The sequence below is a fragment of the Bombus flavifrons genome, chromosome 16 (assembly GCF_040668555.2).
Source record: "Bombus flavifrons isolate JBK064 chromosome 16, iyBomFlav1_principal, whole genome shotgun sequence".
Taxonomy (NCBI): domain Eukaryota; kingdom Metazoa; phylum Arthropoda; class Insecta; order Hymenoptera; family Apidae; genus Bombus; species Bombus flavifrons.
Window position 1 is genome coordinate 7952519 of NC_138457.1, and position 18983 is coordinate 7971501.

General features: G+C 36.4%; 2 protein-coding genes across 3 annotated transcripts; one reads left to right on the forward strand and one right to left on the reverse strand.

The window, feature by feature from the left end:
- Positions 1 to 132: 132 nt before the first annotated feature.
- On the forward strand, positions 133 to 8905 carry Oseg2 (intraflagellar transport protein Oseg2). Of its 2 annotated transcripts, XM_069130404.1 has the most exons (14): positions 133 to 330; positions 800 to 943; positions 1343 to 1455; positions 1525 to 1710; positions 2215 to 2628; positions 2819 to 3448; positions 4051 to 4497; positions 4602 to 5337; positions 5468 to 6028; positions 6169 to 6612; positions 6679 to 7002; positions 7085 to 7501; positions 7568 to 8182; positions 8264 to 8905. In XM_069130404.1, exons 1-14 carry the CDS (start codon positions 292 to 294, stop codon positions 8399 to 8401), a joined length of 5208 nt encoding a protein of 1735 aa, XP_068986505.1. In that variant the 5' UTR covers positions 133 to 291; the 3' UTR covers positions 8402 to 8905. The 2 variants fall into 2 exon arrangements, with proteins under 2 accessions (XP_068986505.1, XP_068986506.1); XM_069130405.1 differs by lacking the exons at positions 133 to 330; positions 800 to 943; positions 1343 to 1455; positions 1525 to 1710 and adding an exon at positions 1966 to 2110.
- On the reverse strand, positions 8587 to 18507 carry Sec71 (ADP ribosylation factor guanine nucleotide exchange factor Sec71). The gene is made up of 14 exons (XM_069130406.1): positions 18361 to 18507; positions 17990 to 18270; positions 16795 to 17294; positions 16313 to 16710; positions 15617 to 16021; positions 15149 to 15505; positions 14423 to 14734; positions 14037 to 14278; positions 13685 to 13965; positions 13169 to 13499; positions 12406 to 13002; positions 12120 to 12340; positions 11790 to 11993; positions 8587 to 11649 (listed from the first exon to the last, which is right to left on the reverse strand). The coding sequence occupies exons 2-14, from the start codon at positions 18105 to 18107 to the stop codon at positions 10522 to 10524; spliced, it is 5094 nt and encodes a 1697-aa protein (XP_068986507.1). The 5' UTR covers positions 18108 to 18270; positions 18361 to 18507; the 3' UTR covers positions 8587 to 10521.
- Positions 18508 to 18983: the final 476 nt, after the last annotated feature.

Genomic DNA, 18983 nt, shown 5'->3' on the forward strand with positions numbered 1-18983 from the left:
TGTATACTCTTCTGAATAAACTAAAGTAAATTCAATAAGAATTATGTGTTGGTAATTTTTGACGTACCTTATCAATTTCCCTGACTTCCTCCACTCCTAGACAAGCCTCAAAGGTTGTTGTCGCTAGGCAACTTGAACGTATACAAAACGTCTCATGCGGTATTGCGCCTCAGAAACTCACGTTTATATCGCTCGAAATGAACCAACGTGACTGCGAAAGTATACAAACAGAAACAATTTTCTCGAGAATTCTCTGCAATCAATCGATGTTAAAAGCGATAAGGAATAACCATGTTGCTGAAATATTTGGGCAATGTTACGCCACCGTATGTAAGTACATATACTTTGAATTAGTTAATGATTTTAATGACGTTCCGAATAATACATGTAATTGATTTAAATACGAAAGTAAGGATAAACATGGTAAAATTTATTGCGAACTTTACTAGGATTAATGTCGGAAAGTAATATAACATAATAACAAGTTAATAGTAAGCTAAACTAGAATAATAATAAAATAAAAAATTAGAAAATATAATCTGTTTAGAAAAATATTAAACTAAACTAAAATAATAATAAAATACAAAGTAAAAAAATAACATTTTTAAAATAATACAAAGTTAATAGCAAACTGAATTAGGGTAATATTAAAACAAAAAATTAAAAAATAAAATCTACTTGAAGAAACAATAAAATAAAGAATAGATGAAAAACATTAAATCGCACTAAGGTAATAATTAAATATAAAATAGGGAAAAATATTTTAGATAAATTTCTGAAAAATTATTTTATAAAACAGGAATACGAGAATAGAGTGGTGGGTATAAGCTGGTCACCAAACAGCCTAAAACTGGCTGTCGCTTCCTCTGATCGTTCCATATACCTTTTTGACGAGAATTGCGTGAAACGTGACAAATTTTCCACGAAACCTGTCGAGTCGAAGGTACGAAGGTATTCGACAATAATTTTCTTATAATTACATTAAAGTACAAGTAAATGTACTCTACTGATTGTATTTATATCGTATTTTGTATTTTTTATTTTACTCCTGTTTCTTAACACTAATCTTACTAGACCCGGTCAAATGACCGGTTTCAAAATTTAATTTAAAATTGTACATTCATTGTTATTTCTTTTGTTCGTCTAACTTTATGTAAATTCTTATATTTCATCAATTTCTTAATTTTTTTTTAGTGTTAATAAACATAATAAATTTGTTATTTTTCTTTTTAGTGTAAGTTTCAAAAAGATATTATAAAAAACAATAATTGAAATATTATGAAAAATTCTTCAAATTTAAATGATGTGTGTATCTTTATGAATGATTACCCATCTTTTCTAGTTTGGTAAAAAGAGTTACGTGGTCAAGGGTATTGCCTTTTCTCCAGACTCGACAAAAATAGCAGTGGGCCAGACTGACTGTATAGTTTACGTTTACAAAATTGGAGAACAATGGTAAATGATAGAAAGAATTAGTTTAACAAATTGTCGAAATTCATTTTAAAAGATATTGTTCTCATATAGGGGAGAGAAGAAAGTGATTTGCAACAAGTTTCGTCAAAGTTCTCCTGTCACTTGTCTAATTTGGCTGACCGAGGGACCAATTATTGTTGGTTTGGTAGATGGCAAAGTTCGCATTGCATTGGTGAAGACTCAGAAAGCTCAGACACTTTACACGGCTGATTCGACCACAATTGCGTTGGCTTCCAAGTAATCTATCTTCACAATATTTTATTTTCTCATTAATTCCTCCGTATTGAAACAAAAATTGCATATTTTATTGTCCTTGTTGCTTGCCGCATTAAATAGGGTCAGTCAAAAACTGAAACAAGATCATGTACTTATTAGGCACAAAATAATTGCCAACCTCTACTACCACTTCTTGCTTGCTTGGTACATCATTCTAAAACATCTGGTAATTATTCAAATGAGAGACTACCTAACTAATTTCAATAATTTTCAATATTCCGAACAGTTTTTTTACTATACATATAATCGCCACTCGACTTGTTTTCGGGATATTTATAAAAATACTTTTGCTACATTTTATCTTGGTATAGGTTATGTCATGATCCTGACAATACATTTGAAAGTTAATGAAATCGACAAGGTGGATCCTCATTTAAATAATTAATAAACGTCTCATATACTTTTAGAAATTTCTTTATAATATATCTTATTTAAATAAAATCATCGTCTTATCTTTAATTTCAGTGTACGAGGAACCGGTTTCTTATCAAGTCACGCTGACGGTAGCATAATAAAGTATCATTTAACCACCGATGGAAATCACGAGCCTTCTGGACGTATCTGTACTCATACAGTACCAGCATACGCATTAGCTTGGACACAATCGCATATTCTGGCTGCAGGGTGCGACAGACGAGTGTCATTTTACGATTCGCGTGGAAAGTTAGTGAAAAATTTCGACTACAGTCGCGAGAATGAAAAAGAAATCGCTGTGGCCTGCTGTAGTCCCAGTGGACAGAGTGTTGCTATCGGATCTTGGGACAAAATACGAATTTTGGATTGGAGTCCTCGACGTTCCATTTGGGAAGAGGCAAATACACGATCTTTGCCTAATTTCTATACAGTCACTGCGATATCCTGGCGTCGTGATGGTTCCAGGTCAGCCTACATGAAATGTTCCATGCAATTAGACCAAATTATAACCCTGAAATGATAGAAGATATGAGAGAATTTAGAAAATAAAAAATAAAGAAGAAAAAATTTAGAAAAATATTTGAGAATAAAAAGCAAAGAATATATGTATATACAGAATAAAAAAGATAAAAATTATGTATTATTAACTTTCCAGGTTACTTGTAGGCAGCCTCTGCGGCGCAGTAGAACAATTCGAAACAGTCCTGAAGAGAACAGTAATCAGAGGAAGTCACGAAGTGGCCTACGTTGGACCCAGCCAAGTAGTGATTCGTCCATTGCAAGAGGGCAATCGGCCAGTAATTATCAGATCCCAAACAGGCTATGAAATAGAGGATGTCAAAGTCCTAGGACGAGCTGACAATAATGTGATAGCTCGCACAGCTAACACTCTACTTCTAGCTGACATTGAACTAAATCTTATCAGTGAAATTTCTTGGGAAGACAAAAGCAACAGTGAAAAATTCTTTTTTGAATATCCAAGAGTGTGTCTAATCTTCTGTTCAGGAGAGCTAACCATAGTTGAGTATGGGAACAATGAGGCATTAGGCTCAGTAAGAACAGAAGCAGTAAATCCTCATGTAGTTAGTGTGAGGATCAATGAGAGACAGGCTGCTGAAGCACCGGATAATAAAAGACTCGCTTATCTGTTGGATCCAAGAACTGTTCGCATCATGGACCTGGTAACTGGGCTTACTGTTACAATGGTTTCTCATGATGTCCGTGTAGATTGGCTGGAACTTAGCGAAACAGGCCACAGGTTACTATCTAGAGACAAAAGAGCCAGGTAACGAAGTATTTCGCTCATTTACATGAGATTTTTTTAATCGTTCAGTATGCAGTATTTCAGTATTCTTCTATTCTTGTAGTTGAAGTATTGTGTCCCCCCTAAATGCAGAAATGTCCTTAGTGTTTTACGGAACGATATAAAAAAATGATTGGGAGAAACATACAGAGTTTTTGGCTACAGGTGTGAAAAAACTTGTACGAGGTAACCTGCTGCCCATGTAGCGTTCAATTTGAGGATCCTGTACACCTTGCTGCTTAGGCTGATCCACTTTCGTTCGTGTAAGGAGGTTTACTCGCTCACAGGGATATTTCGGTTAATGTTTGATTTTCAATAATTAAAAAAGAAAGTCGAAAACGCAATTTTTTTATTCTTGATTTTTATCTTATTTTAATTTTAAGAATGGCCCCTTAAATTTTTTCACATCTATAGCCGAACTGGTTATCCATTGTTGACGTGCAACAGTCGATAACGTAAACTTCTGTCGATTAATATGGAATCTATATTACTAAAAAAATCTACCCCTGAAGTTCCTCTTTCATCCAACATTTATAAATCTTATCGAGATTTCAATATATTCTTAATTCTCGCTATTTATCTAGACTATGGCTAAGTGACGAGCTAGGTGGAAGAATTTTATTACTGACTGGAGTCAGTTTTGCTTCTTGGGTACTAGGCAGTGATGTAGTAGTAGCTCAAACCGGACAAACCTTGGCAGTCTGGTACAACGTTGATGATCCCGAAGTGGCAACATTAATTCCAGTTCGTGGTGACGCCATCGACATTACTAGAGAAGATGGAAGAACTACTGTCACGGTGGAGGAGGCTGGAGGCAAGGTGGCCTATCTGCTTGATGAACCACTGATCGAATTTGGCACAGCGCTACATGACAATGATTTTGGTAGAGCTTTATTATTCCTGGAGGATTTGGCAGATAGGCCTCAAGCGGAGGCCATGTGGGAAAATGTGGCCAGGAATGCAATGGCTGCTAGACAGTTATTGGTAGCTGCCAGGTGCTACGCAGCTCTCGGGGATGTAGCTTGTTCCAGGTTTATATCTGTTTCTTCATTGTTCCTGTCTGTTCTTGCCAATTACAGTGACTTACAAAAGTATTTGAATAATTACCATAAAAAGCTTTCCATTGCTCTTCTAGATTCTTAAAAAATATAATAGAAATCGGCGAAAAGTACCGTGCAGAGACTGGACATGATCCACTTTCGAGCCCTGACTGTTGGGCAAAGTTAGCCATTCTAAATGGCGAATTAAAAACTGCAGAAGCCATTTATTTGGAACAAAATGAATTAGGCCAGGCTCTGGATATGTACCAAAAATATTGGCACTGGGAAGATGCGTTGATTTTAGCACAAAACAGAGGCTGGCCAGGTCTCCAGGAGCTCAGAGATAGACATCTGACTTGGCTACTCGAAAGTGGCCAAACAGCTAGAGCTGCTGCCATTTTGGAACCCACTAATCCTCGACGTGCAGTCAAGCTATACCTAGATGCTCATCGACCTGGTCGAGCAGCTAGACTTGTTTTGGCCAATCCAGATCTATTAGAGGACAGGTCCATTGTTAATGAAATCGTGAGAGTCTTGAAAGCGACGGACTTAATGGAATTAGCTGGAGAACTGTTGGAAAAGACATCAGAGCCTCTGGAAGCTATTAAATGCTACTCTCAAGCTGGAGTATTCGCAAGAGCATTGGAATTGGCTAGAAAAGTGGATCCTACTTCGGTAGTTGACCTTGAACGAGAATGGGGCAAACACTTGGCCTCTGCTGGGCACTATGATGCAGCTATTAATCATTTTATAGAGGCAGGAGAAACTGCTCTGGCTCTGGATGCTGCTATCAATGCACGACAGTGGAGAAAAGGGCTACAGATCATACAGGTAAAGATTTCTTCACATTTGCCTATTTTTTTATAATTAACAGATTACGGAAGATCTAAATATGCGGAAATACCCAATATACATGCAATATTCAAAATAAAGTACTTGTTAATACTAGTATTTTTAAAAGGTGATCGAAGATGATGATCCCACAATAAGGAAACAGTGCGAGAAACTGGCTGAATATTTCGCTTCCATACACGAGAAGAACTTGGCAGAAAGGCTTTTCATTCGATCCGGAGATGCCAGACGTGCAGTTGATGTTCACGTACAAAATGGCAACTGGAGTCGTGCTCATGAAGTAGCTCAAGAGTATATGACTCCTGATGAAGCGAACGAAGTCCTGTTAAAACATGCTACAATCCTCTGTGAAACAGGAGACCTGAAACACGCAGAGGAATTATATCTTGCCATTGGCAAATATGATTCAGCTATAGCGATGTACAGAAAGGCTAGTCGGCGTGCAGATATGATTAGATTAGTAGCAAAATATAGACCAGACCTTTTGGAGACCACTCACGCGCATTTAGCCAGAGAATTGAATGAGTCTAGCAAGCCTCGTGAGGCTGAGGATCATTATCTTGCAGCTGGTGATTGGAGAGGAGCGGTGACTGCTTATAGGACAGCCAACATGTGGGAGGATGCTCTTCGTGTAGCGAAACAGCATGCTGGAGATAATGCAGCCCAACAGGTCTCGATTACTAAACACTTATCTTTAAATTGTGAACGTTTATACATTTATAGAAAATTAAAAAATGCAAAAGTGTATAAAATGCATATTATATGCATATTATATGCATATATAATTAAAAAATTCTGATTTCTTTATAGGTAGCTTTAATATGGGCACGTACATTGGCACCAGAATTAGCAGCCAGGCTGCTTATGCGGCTGAACTACTTAGATGGCTGTCTGCAGCTAGCTTGTGAAGCTGACTTGTTCGATTGGGCTTTGGAAATTGTCAAATATGGGAGTACTGATCAGATGAAAGAAGTTCACTATAGACACGCCATGGCACTGGAAGATGCAGGTCATTTCTCTGAAGCAGAGAAAGAATTTATTAAAGCTGGAAGAACCATGGAGGCTGTTCAGATGTATATTCATACTCGAGATTGGGAGGCTGCTGAAGATGTAGCTCAATCAATTAACCAAGATGCAGTTGCTCAAGTCCTCATTGCCAGGGCTAGTGAAGCAGTTGAAGCACAGGACTATTCCTTGGCTGAGACTTTGCTATTGAGAGCCCATAAACCTGAAATGATTATTGAACACTATAAGGTGAGTATTTGATAATACATAATGTGTATATTGATTCATTTCTTAAATGCTTCTTGAATATTACAGAAAGCAGGAATGTGGTCTGAGGCGCTACGCGTTTGCAGAGAATACCTACCGAGTCAACAAGCGAATCTCAGGCGTGAACTTGGTCAAATAAGCGCCTCTCTTGCTGGTGCAAACGCTTTTGAAGAAGCCAGAAAATGGTTAGAAGTTGGTGAAGTGCGAGCTGCTCTCGATATCTTAATTTTAGATCCTCAAGCGCCCAGGTCGTCTCTTATCAAGGCTGCTGACATTCTACTTCATCAAGCTGATTCAGAAACTGTTGCTCAAGTCGGTGGAGACCTTGGCTCGCGTTTGTTTGCTATTGGAGAATATGCTGTTGCTGCTCAGGTTGCCACCTTACCATTGGATATCTTACAAATAAAAGATTGATTTAATTTCACAAATTTAATTTCTTTCTTATTTCCTTTAGGTATTCTTACAGGCAGACAAATTGAAAGATGCTATTGATTCATTGGCTTCAATTGGAGAGTGGGAAAAGGCCAAGAGAATTGTGAATGAACTGGCACCAGATATAGAACCTTATCTGGAAGAGAAGTATAAGGAAGCAATGCTGAGAGATGGACAAATAGATAGACTTGTGGAAATAGATGCAGATGCAGGACTTGAGATACTGGCTAATAAAGGTCAATGGAACCAAGTATTCGAGACTGCAAGCATTCAAGGAACTCAGGTTTTGCACAAATATGTGGCACAAAGAGCGGTTCAACTATTGAAAGGGAATGCTCCACTAGATGCTTTGCAATTGTATGTTAAGTATGGTACTCCTCCCATCCAGCAAAATTTTAATCTCTACTTACAGTTGTCTGAAAGCATTTTGAATTCAGAGGTAAGAATAGCATACTGATAAACTTAGTAAAAAAGAAATAGTCAGCTGGAAACTGTTTTGTTTCAGGCATATTATGAATACAGATACTTAAGTCACTTGAGAACTGTACTCTTGGATCTCTGGAAGAATTTAAAATCATTAGAATCAAGTCAAAAATCGAAATTTGAGAGAGTACTTAAAGCTACTCATTATTCAGCAGTGAAATGTGGTTGTCGTGATTATCCTGTACTTTCTGGGCTGGTCTTAAAAGCTTCCATTACTTTACTGAGGTACACTGACCTTCTTCTTGCTGATAGAGCTTACTATGAAGCAGGGATAGAAGCACGTACAGCTGGGAAGAACAGTGAAGCCTTTGTTTTTCTAAACCATTTCCTGGATTTAGAGGAGTGCATAGAAGAAGGTGATAGTACTGTGTTGGATGTTGAAGATTTAGCTGTAACAGACTTCCCTGTGGAGGTTCCTCTGCCAGAGACATTGAGTTTAACAGCAGAACAGAGAGAAGAAGTCCGTGAATGGGTTCTTGCTGTATCTATGGATCAAAAAGTGGAGCAGGTTCTCCCCACAGATCACAGAGGAGTCTATGTAGGTTCATTGACTGCTCACTCTGTTGATTCTGGAAGTCTTCAAGCTTGCATCTTGACTGGGTATCCCATTCGAGGTTCAATCATTAAATTTGCAGAGGTATTTTATAAATTCTATCAGTGAATTTTATTTCTTTTTTAATCTTTTTCAAAGTATAATGATGAATTGCTATCTGTAAAGGTTCAGCATGTGGCAGACCGTGATGACTGGACAAAGTTGATTAATACTGCACGCCAAGCCCCTCAGGATTCAAATCTTAATGATATTCTAGCTTTCATTCAAGAATGGTTTGGAGCAATTCCCAACTATTCTTTTTAAAGGCACATGGTGTTACTTATTGTTACAGTTTCCAAAATAGAAAAGTATAAGTTTCTATGTAAATATAAGTGTATTAATGTAAGTATAAACAAGATTAAATTATTAATAAAATGAATATAAATGAAATATATCTAAAAACTAGCAGTGACCTTCTAATGACAAGGTAACGCAGAAAGAAAACGACCTCATTTCTCTAGAATTTATTTAAATAAGGCTGCATTATGTAAATAATTACTCTAACTTAAGCATAAATAGTTTCTATGCAATGTGAATATACATGCAACGTGTGTCCACGGGATTTCTCATGTCTTATCGTTAAAGTGACTCTATGTATAACGATCGACCCTAACGAGTTATCAAGATAACTATCACTCGTTGTCTGAACACCTATCCGCGATGGATGTTTATATTTATACGACTACTCAGTGATGACTATGGGCGTATTGCATTTTTATACAGAGATAATATGTATATCTCGAAAATAGTAGTACAAGCTAGAAATGAACTAAATAACGCACAATACTCTTTTTTGAGTTCCTCTTTGCATTATATTCCTTTTATCCAACCGCCTTTGATACCTTAATACCTTAATACCTTTAATACCTTATTATTCACACCTATTTTAAGTGTAAATAAAACATAAAATAACAGATAAAGGGAAAAATTAGTGAAAGCTAAATTAATTTTATGCAGACACAAATATTGAAAAATTAATACTTTGAAATTTAACAGTGCTCATCATTTTACTCTTGATAAAACATCAAGACAATATGGCTGTATTATTCATCTTCATTATGACACTTGTGAAAATAAAGAGGCATCATTGAACAGAGAGAATGCGTTTGATTTAGTTTTTATTAAGTATCTGCCATTTCTTGCTTATACCATCATTTCCTAAATATTTTGTGTAAATATACAAGAAGTGCCTTAAAAGATTTACTGTAAATAAGATTTCCAAGTGAAAAACAAGATATTAAGGATTCTACTTGGCTATCTGGTCATACAATTTTTAAATTATTTAAGAGTTACAAAGTTACTAATCAATTCTATAAAAATATCAGAAATCATCTGATTTTTCACTCAAAGATCTATTTCTTCCTATGATACAGTATACTTCAGGAGACACTTTGTATGCAGTTTACAATAACTGAATATACAAAACATTTGATAAATAGCGCATTTCCTGGTAATAAGGAAATTTTTTCCTAATCTATTTCATACCAAGTATGCAAAGAAATTCCCCATTTGTATAACATTGTGTTAAGCCTATAATTTTATAAACACATTTTCTTCCTCTATTAACATTTGTTAATCACCTTCTACCCTGTTCAATTAAATAATAACAATTAATTTACAATTTGGAATGTTTTATATAATTTTCAATTATAATAAAATAATTCAGATTTAAGAAAATTATATCGAAATGGTGCATAAGATAATTAAATGTGAATTTAAATATAAACAATTTATTTAAACATAAATCTACTATTATCAGTATCTTCTTTTCAAACACATATAAGACATTATGTTATATCCAGAAAATACTCTATTTATTAAATACTCTGCACACATATTGTATCAGGACTACAAAACTCCTCACTCGAAGTTTCCTCTTTCTTATAAAAATGAAGAATATGTTAAATACGAAGGAGGTTCTGAACATATACAGTACATACATATTATGCTTTGCCTTTAGGATTTTACTAAAACGTATTTTACTTTGTCGTCCTGTCTTAAATATCGAACAGTTCCCGTATTTAATAATTCTTCTTTTATTTCTTGAGAGAAAATATTTCAATTAAACTATTTCATTTCAATTCGCATTACGATATATGCAGGAGAAATTCTTGCAAGAAGTACAAGTCATAGCTACTTGCAAATTAAAGATAAAAGAAGATACCACATAAAGTATTCAAATGCAAATTCTTATAGTAGCATAGAAACTTGTACGATACTGTTCATCTGCTACCCTAATAATTTAAAAAAGGCAATTTAGACTTAACTCCATGGAATTTTCTATATTTACGAACTACGACCAATTCAAATTGCAAGAATTTCTTCTATAATCTTTAAAATAAACCAAAAAATTGTATAATCTCACTCTTTATAAAGACTCATTACTACTGCTGTGTGATCCTGAATACCGGACCAATTCTCAGGAAGAATCTCCGCAACACGGACCTTAATTCCGGTTTGAGATCAAAGCACATAACCTCACAAAGTAATGGGTAACAGCTAGATGCATGGACTGCAAACCGATTGTCGCTCATCTTTAGGATTCTCGTGAGAAGCAACAATAATATCGGAGTCCAAGCATCTCGGTGAGCTTCGTTGGAAAGTGCCAAGAAATATTCCAGTGCTTCACAAGCCACTTCAACAAGCCTGGTTTCCACTTTGCTCCAGTCAGCTCTGTGAGCTTCATCACTATACATCTTAAATAGGATTCTCAATGCACAGGCTAATGACTGTGTTTCTTGTTTAAGCAAATTTGGTTTCACGTTGCCTCGGAAACCAGCTTTCCACAGTGCATTCCGTTGTTCATGGTTGGAATTGAAACTCTTCGCGAATCTATGGGATTTCAACAAACATTCGACTAACTGTAATAGATGCGTAGTAGTCAGGGCACAGTACATGCCCTGTTCCTCCTTCTGTTGGTCTGCACCAGCTCTTACACCCAATTCAGAGGACTTTCCATTAAACATGTCCGCCTGTGCCAATGCTAGATTCTCCTGGTCCTCCTTCCTGGATGTAGCTGGGTAGAACACAATGTTGTCTATTGTTTGAATCAGCTCCAACTGCACCACACATTTAATTAATAATGCGGAGAAAACTTTGTTTTTCGCGGTCTCGCCGTTTGTTAAACTTTGAGAGCTGTTGCTTCTTTTGAGGATCCCCATATGGCTGTCCGCATCTCCTGTGATTACATCTAGGTCAGATTCCTTATTAGGCGACTGAGGTTTCCAAGTGAGTAAGGCGGATGGCAGGGTGCTCTCGAAGATATCGAGGACACAACTACAGGTCTTCTCCCAAGTTTGCTCGTCGAACTTGATGCCATTGCTGATCACCAAGTTCTCTAAGCAGTTGGTTCCCGAACGTGCCAACTGCTCGTTGTCCTGTTGCACGCACCAAAGCAGTTGAGAGTACAGCTGCTCTAGTAGAAGAGGCCCCAAAGTGTCGTAGAATTGTGAGAACACGTCGACGATTGCGTACAGAGCGTGGTTACACGTTGTTGTCATCCATTCTGCTTTCTGAAATATTAGCATGGATGCTCATATGTTCACTATAAGAATTATTGTACATTATTTGGAGTGCATCAGTGCCAAAGATAATTTATATATCATGCAGACCAAAAAAAGCAGCAGTGTTAAAAATAAATTTTTTCACGCACCTCTGTATGTTGTTCAGGAAGTTTCATGTTGTCAAAGATTCTGAACAGGACTTGGAAGAGATCTTTCCACCAATGGGGTTTAAAAGAAGCTCCATGTGTTTTCACGACGTCGAAAAGAACGGTCAGAGCTCGTGTTCGAACGTCCAACTTACACCTACTCACTATACACGATAACTCGAACAACAGCGGGAACCATCCTCTAACCTATATAAATAAAATCTTCGAGTAGTAAATTTTTTATAATAAAAAGTTCACCGAATGTACCTAGTGGACAAGTTGCAAAGATTTGAAAAAAATTGGGGATATATAAAAAAAATATGAGATCTTTACCCAAGCTCTATCTTCTTCAGACGCCATTCCACTATCATCCATCATGCCCTCCGCGAAGAGATTTGGATTGGCGTCGATATATGACGCGCAAGAACGTATCAATCTTATGGCCTCCATACTCGTCTCGGGGAAGGAGGCGTTGCAAGCAAATTCACTGAGGCACTTTACGGCGTCTTGAAAGGAATCTACCATGATACTGAAATCTTCGGCATACAATTCATCTGAAAATATATACCAAATATAAAATAAACCAATTAAAACTATCACCAGATCTCCAAACACTCACTTATAATCTTCCCAGTCATAGAAAATGCTAGCTCAACAACAGCTTCATCTCTGTCGCTAGCTGCATGGTGGAACACGCTGAATATATTTTTCCATCCTGATCGAATATTAGGAGCCTGTGAGTGTACAATTTGCGCAACACAACGGACCACCATGTCCCTAATCACTGGTGATCGATTCTTTTTCATGATATGCTCAAACGGTCTGAGGAAATCCTTTTGAAACCGGAAATTAGCGAATTCTCCCTTCTCTATGAACTTGGTCGCAAGTTGTCTCAAAGAATCGACTGCAAAAAAAGCGATATCCTGGCGAGGACTGCAACCAACTCTGTCAAAGTGATCTCCTATCACTTGCCAAATCCTGGACCACTGAAGTCTGATACGTCCCATGTTATAATAAGAAATTTCTACGATCTTGGTTAAAGAGAACATCCGCGGCTGCGTTGGGTGAGATAATTCTTCCAGAGAGACTTGACAAAGAGCTTTCACGAATTCTACAATGGCGTCACCGTCTAGTCTAGTGGAACCGGTGAATATTCGATCGACAGCTACCACCACGCTTTGAGAGCTTGTCTCTCCTATCGATTCCTTTACGCTTGCTAAAAAACATACAAAAAAACGAAGTATGTAAAATAAATAGATAGAAAATAAACAGAAGTTAAAGAATACAATTTTTGTTGACTAGGATTTTATCTTTAATATGTGTGCATTTTTCTACCATTACAGTATCATGAAAAATTTATGAGATGTCAATGACATACTTACGGTCCAACGAACTGAGATTCAAATTATTGTTCTGATGTAAGTTGTTATGTGTTAGGTTGAAGTTTACTAATGGTGAAGGGAAATGCGGCTTCGAAGGTGGACCCAAGAGCTGAGGTCTGACTCCAGTTCCAATTAATTGGGCAAGCTCGAGTTGAGAGATACATTTAACAACATCCAACCAAGAGCTGCCAAGATAATTACCATCAGTGTGAGCTACAGTAATCAGAGTTTTGATCGTATCGATGTTCTTCGCCTTCATTTCAGTGATCGGTGAATTCGCAGTCAATAAAGTAAACCGTGCTAAGGCTTGCACATACGCGTCCCGTTCTAACTATAATTAAAACAGAAAAATACAATTTACAACAAAGATCTTGAGTGATTTGAAGCTTATGATGTACCTTATATATTCTACAGTTCATACAGCTTCGGACGTAAAAGTAACCAACTGAATAAAACTAGCCGAAACAGGACTATCATAGTAGTTTAAAATTTCGCTGATATCGCAGAAACGCTTACCGTCATATGAAATATGCAAGCAATGCGTATTGCGCATCTAATACCATCTAGACAAAGGGAAGCAATTTCTGGATCATCGCAGTCTTGAAGACCGACACTGAATGCGGCTAAAAATGGTGTCCACGCCATTTTAAACATAGGTCGAACGTGTTCCAGGTGTTTAGCCGTGGTGAACGGTGCTTGAACGTGACTGACAGATTCCATTAGATTTTTCGCTGCTGTCGAGATTACTTCCATCTCCATGTTCCATAAAAGCCGTCGTTTCTTTTCGCTAGATATCACTGTAACACCAAGCATATTTAAAATTATTAATTATATAACAATCTACTTAATTAGTTCAATTTCTATTTACCTTGCTTGCCAGGTCGATTAGGATTGGATTTCATCTTAATTTCGTTACCGGCAATTTCGTCATAAATTTTCGATAAGTACTCTTCAGGGAGATCCTCGTTATCACTAATGCGTCGGTTTAGCTTGATATATTGCTCTTTGGTCATTTTATTTTTCACTTGAGGCGAGTGTAGATCGGTAGTCAACATAATGATCGAAAAGCCCAATACATATGCGGTGTCCGCACTTGTGAATAACCCATTACTGGTAATATAAAAGATGAATTAATTTATGAAAAAAAAAATGTTAAAATTATATAATATTATGTACAAGAAGATAACACGGAAGAAATATGAAAAAATATGATAATATGATATCATATAATACTGAAATTTAAAGGATACTTACTTTGGATTACATTCACAGTATCGACTAGCAAACTTCTCCATTAATCGATCAATCTTCTGCGCCTCCCCAGGCAACCGAAAGCCCTCGAGAAAGTATCTAAGGGCTGTAACTAAATCGCGGTCGGCAAAATTCATTTGATCAATATAGCTGTACATCACCTGATTGTGATTATGGTCGCCGAGAAAATCGCCGATCGCGGTCTTATCGAGTCGCTCGTCCATATGAAGCCAACGGGCAACATCTTCAGACGAATTACCTAGAAGACTTTGTTCTTGAAGATATTGTACTCCCTTGCTTGGCTTTCGATTAAAACTAGAGGTAAAAATACCAATTTAATTAATAAAATACATGTCTCTTTGCAACTCTGCCATTTCCTAAGTGTCATTACAGTGATTTAAAATACCAGGTAGTCCTATTATCCTTCTGCAATTTAACTTACATTCAACATTTTATGACCGATTTGTACCTAGTTAAATTAAAAGGCTGTTCATAACTTGGCTATAATTATAAATTTTCGTAATATGTCTAATTTAACACATCTCCATATAATTCCATATAATAAACGTAAAAGGAATTATACGATATAATAACATACGATGTTGAGTCAACTATTTGACACAAATCAATTGTTCAAGTAAAAGATAAAAGAATTTTGTTTTGAGACAACCTGATGCTTTAAATATCAGAACAAGACAAAGGAACTAAAAAATGAATTGTAATCCATACATATCGATGCCAGTCTCCCACACTTCTTTTTGTTGTTTCTGGACCTCATATTGTTCAGGAGAATCCGGGATCTCCTTGTTTCCTACTAAACTAGAGTTTGCTGAGGATAGACTACCAGCACTTCCATAACGAGGCAGGGGAGGTTCCACTGGAGGATCAGGGGGCTCAGATGGGAATTGCTGATCAGCTGGAACACTAGGGTTCACATACAGATCTCTGCTCCACTCAACCATACACTTCAAGATGGATACTAAACATTCAAGACCTCTGATCCTCATTGATTTCTCTTGATTGGGTGATGCACCTAATTCTAGTGCTTGTCTACCTTGTGCTATCTTTGATAAGTCATTAACAAGCCTGTAAAAATATAGAATATAACTAATTTAATCTCTCTATAAAAATATAATAATACGAAATATAAAATATTCATTCGTTTTATAGATTTACAGGTAATTATTGTTTTCCAACCTTTCAAACAGATTCGCAGCTGATAAGTCACAGTCGTAGTTCACATAGATATCCACGACACTCTGTGCATCCGCACAAATACGAGTCAAAGCGTGAATCACCATCCATTTGTGTTCAAAAGAACTGCTAGAAGTCTCGAGGATATTCATAAAAATCTCCTTGAAGAAAACCTCTATCTGCATTTTTAAGTGCACTTTGAAGCGAGCCAGCAGTGCGAGAAACAATGCTAGAGATAATTCAAACACCTCGGGAACGGAAGAGACACCGTTTTTCGAGAGTGCTACACAGAGGTACTGTTTTATGGCTATGACAAACATTTCATTGGAACGCAATACTGGTCCAGCATTTTGCAGGATACCCAGAAGCAATTGTAAGGAAAGGATCTTCGACCTGAGCTGGTGGGACCTAAAGAGAGTATACCACAAAAATTTCATAAGATGCCAAACTTTGAGATACCAACTTGTATGATTATTAGGAAAGTGACATACTCTTTTTCTATTTGTGAAATTGTGATACATGAAATAACAAATATTCCAATATCACAACTTTAAATGGTTAAATCAAAAAACCAATTAGGTTTTACTTGATTTATATGAGATACAAAAATGTTAGAAAGTATCTCAAAAAAAATTCTGAGTTAACTTAAAAATAATTTTCTGCATTAAAACATTTAATAAAAAGACTTTTTACACATACTTGGGATCTGGAGTGCCATCAGGAAGTGGTTTCATGGAAAGTTTGCAAAGTGCTCTGAAAACCAAGAAAGCGTCCTTCTGTAGCACATGAGTGAACTTCGCCCTGACCATATTATCGCTCTCTGCAACGGCCTCGTCGGAATTCTCATCTATAGGCACTTGATCTAAGCTAGCCTCCTCTGACGTTACAGTAGTTATATTCGTCGAATCTTCGGGAATAATAGAATTTACTACATCCTCTAAAATTCCTCTCACTATTAACTGTGATTCTTGACTGCTCTCCACTGATGGTTCTTCGTGGTTTACTGTTTCGGTTTCAAGCTCTCCAGAAGTGCAATTAGTGGAGTTTACATTGGTGGTTTCGGTTTGATCTACCTCGTTCCGGACGGTCTCTTCTTCCTAGGAAAGCAGAAAATATTCCTTAACATTCTTTTATGTAAGTTTCAGTAATGCAATTTTATGCCAATTAGTTAGTAAACTTACTGCCTGCGTTTCCATACGTGCAAAAATAACATTAATCATCTGGGTGAGCGTAGCTCGAGCTGTAGTTTGATTAACCAGATTTCTTGAGGCCAGATAAACACTGTATACTGTGCGTATGGTGAGCAACACAGTACCCTCATGAACTTCCACATGTTGACTGGTCATAACTGTGAGAAGGGCTTTTATAATCTGCAATTGGACTCCTTCGTCCGTCTGTGGCCCCATGAAACATCCACATATTGTTTCAACAATGCGTACAATGAGCAGCTTATTTGGCTCTGTAGAATCAGGTACATTTCCTGTAAGATGTCCATAGGCAATTAACTTTTGCAGACAATCCAGAGCAGTGACCACGATTCTTGGTGACTTGCTTTGACAGGCCAATTCAAAGGGCAGAAAATACTTTTCTGCAGAGATAACATATGAATCACTCCGAGGCTGTGGCAAAGCGGTTGACAATTGAGTGCCTGAGCCTTCTTTGATTTCATTTCTCAAGTTATCTGAAAAACAATATATATTTAAAGTTATAAATTGATTTTAATATTTCTTTGAAAATATAATGCAAAATTATTTTTAGTCTGTATTTCTAAAAAACTTGAAGAAAATCAAGCAACTTTGTATAGTAACAACTAATTAAAAATAGACAGAAATATGACAGACAATACATATACATATTGATTCCTATTTTCATATGGATATATGTATATATTTAATATTACAACACATGTACATCAAATGTCAAAGTCCAAGAACTGAATAACATACAATATAATTATGTTACTTAATATCTATATATTACTGAATAAAAAGAAAAATTGAAGCTAATGCAATATATTAAATCATCGAATTAATCTAATTAGATGTTTCTATGAAGACCAAGAAATGCAATTTTACCAGTCAATTTTAAAACCCTAAACTAAAGAATTTAATGTCCTATTCTGAAGGAGAATCTTCCATCAATCCCTATATAACCAAGATCTTATTAGAACATTCAGAGAATAATGGATTAAAATATTAAACTAATTCCAATTATAAATCACACAATATAATCATTTATAATACTTTGCAGTAGAGTATCACAATTTTAAGCATTTGCTATAATAGTTTTGTGTTGTATGCATAACTCTCAAGGAACTTCTTCGATTACACATATTAGTGTTATCACACAGGATAAGTTGACAATTAATGAAATTACCAAGTGCAGTCTCGCAGGATTTTCTGAGCTGAGAGAGGTGCGACCGTTTGACATCCCGGTCAGCCAGGATCTTTTCCAAAGCTCTGATAATGAACATCTCTTTGGAGTTATCTCGCATCGTCGCCGGGCCGCGCTGATTCCTCTGCTACGCTGGCACGGGAGCACACGCGACTCGATCGAAGTCTCGCATCTTTACCACCGTGATTTGCGTACTGGTTCCTCGTACATCGTTTTGCACCACCTTCTGGAGGCAGAAGTCGTCCGCGGAAACCTCTGCGACACTGTCGATGAAACGCGTATCGATTAGGAGCTTTACCAACAACAAGTAGGTGGAACAACGATATTTCAAATGAGTTTCGCCTTGAGATTACGTTTCAATCCATTTTTCACGAAATCATGTGAAACGATGACGAAACTCCGAAAAATGACAGCAAACTTTCGAAACAGCGGAGAAACCACACAAGAGACAGGCTGAAACGACGAAGGAGGCTCAAGTGGCGCCCTCCACACACATACACACACGTGCATACACCTACTAGTTACTTATGAGCAATCTAGGAATCACTATATAAATACCGTACATACCGGGCTTAAAATTTTGGTATATATTATTATTTATATTATTATACATTATATATATATTATTATTTGGTATATATATTATTTATTATTTATTAAAATACAAAAGTTTTAATATATGAATTATTTAAATTTTGTTTGAAATTTTGCTAGATTCCTCTTACATTTCTGTGGTTATTAAAGTACAGAAGTTTTAATATATGAATTGTTTAAATTTTTCTTTAAATTTTTTTAGATTTCCCTTACACTTTTTTACTCGTCCAAATAAAGAAATTTTAGTATATAAGTCGTTTATTAAAAGTATGTATTATTATAGTAGTAATTGTATATTATAATAGTAATTATTTGTTCTAAATGATTTTCTATATCACGGGAGTTTAAAAAATGATAAAGGCTTGTGAATATCGCCTGCTAT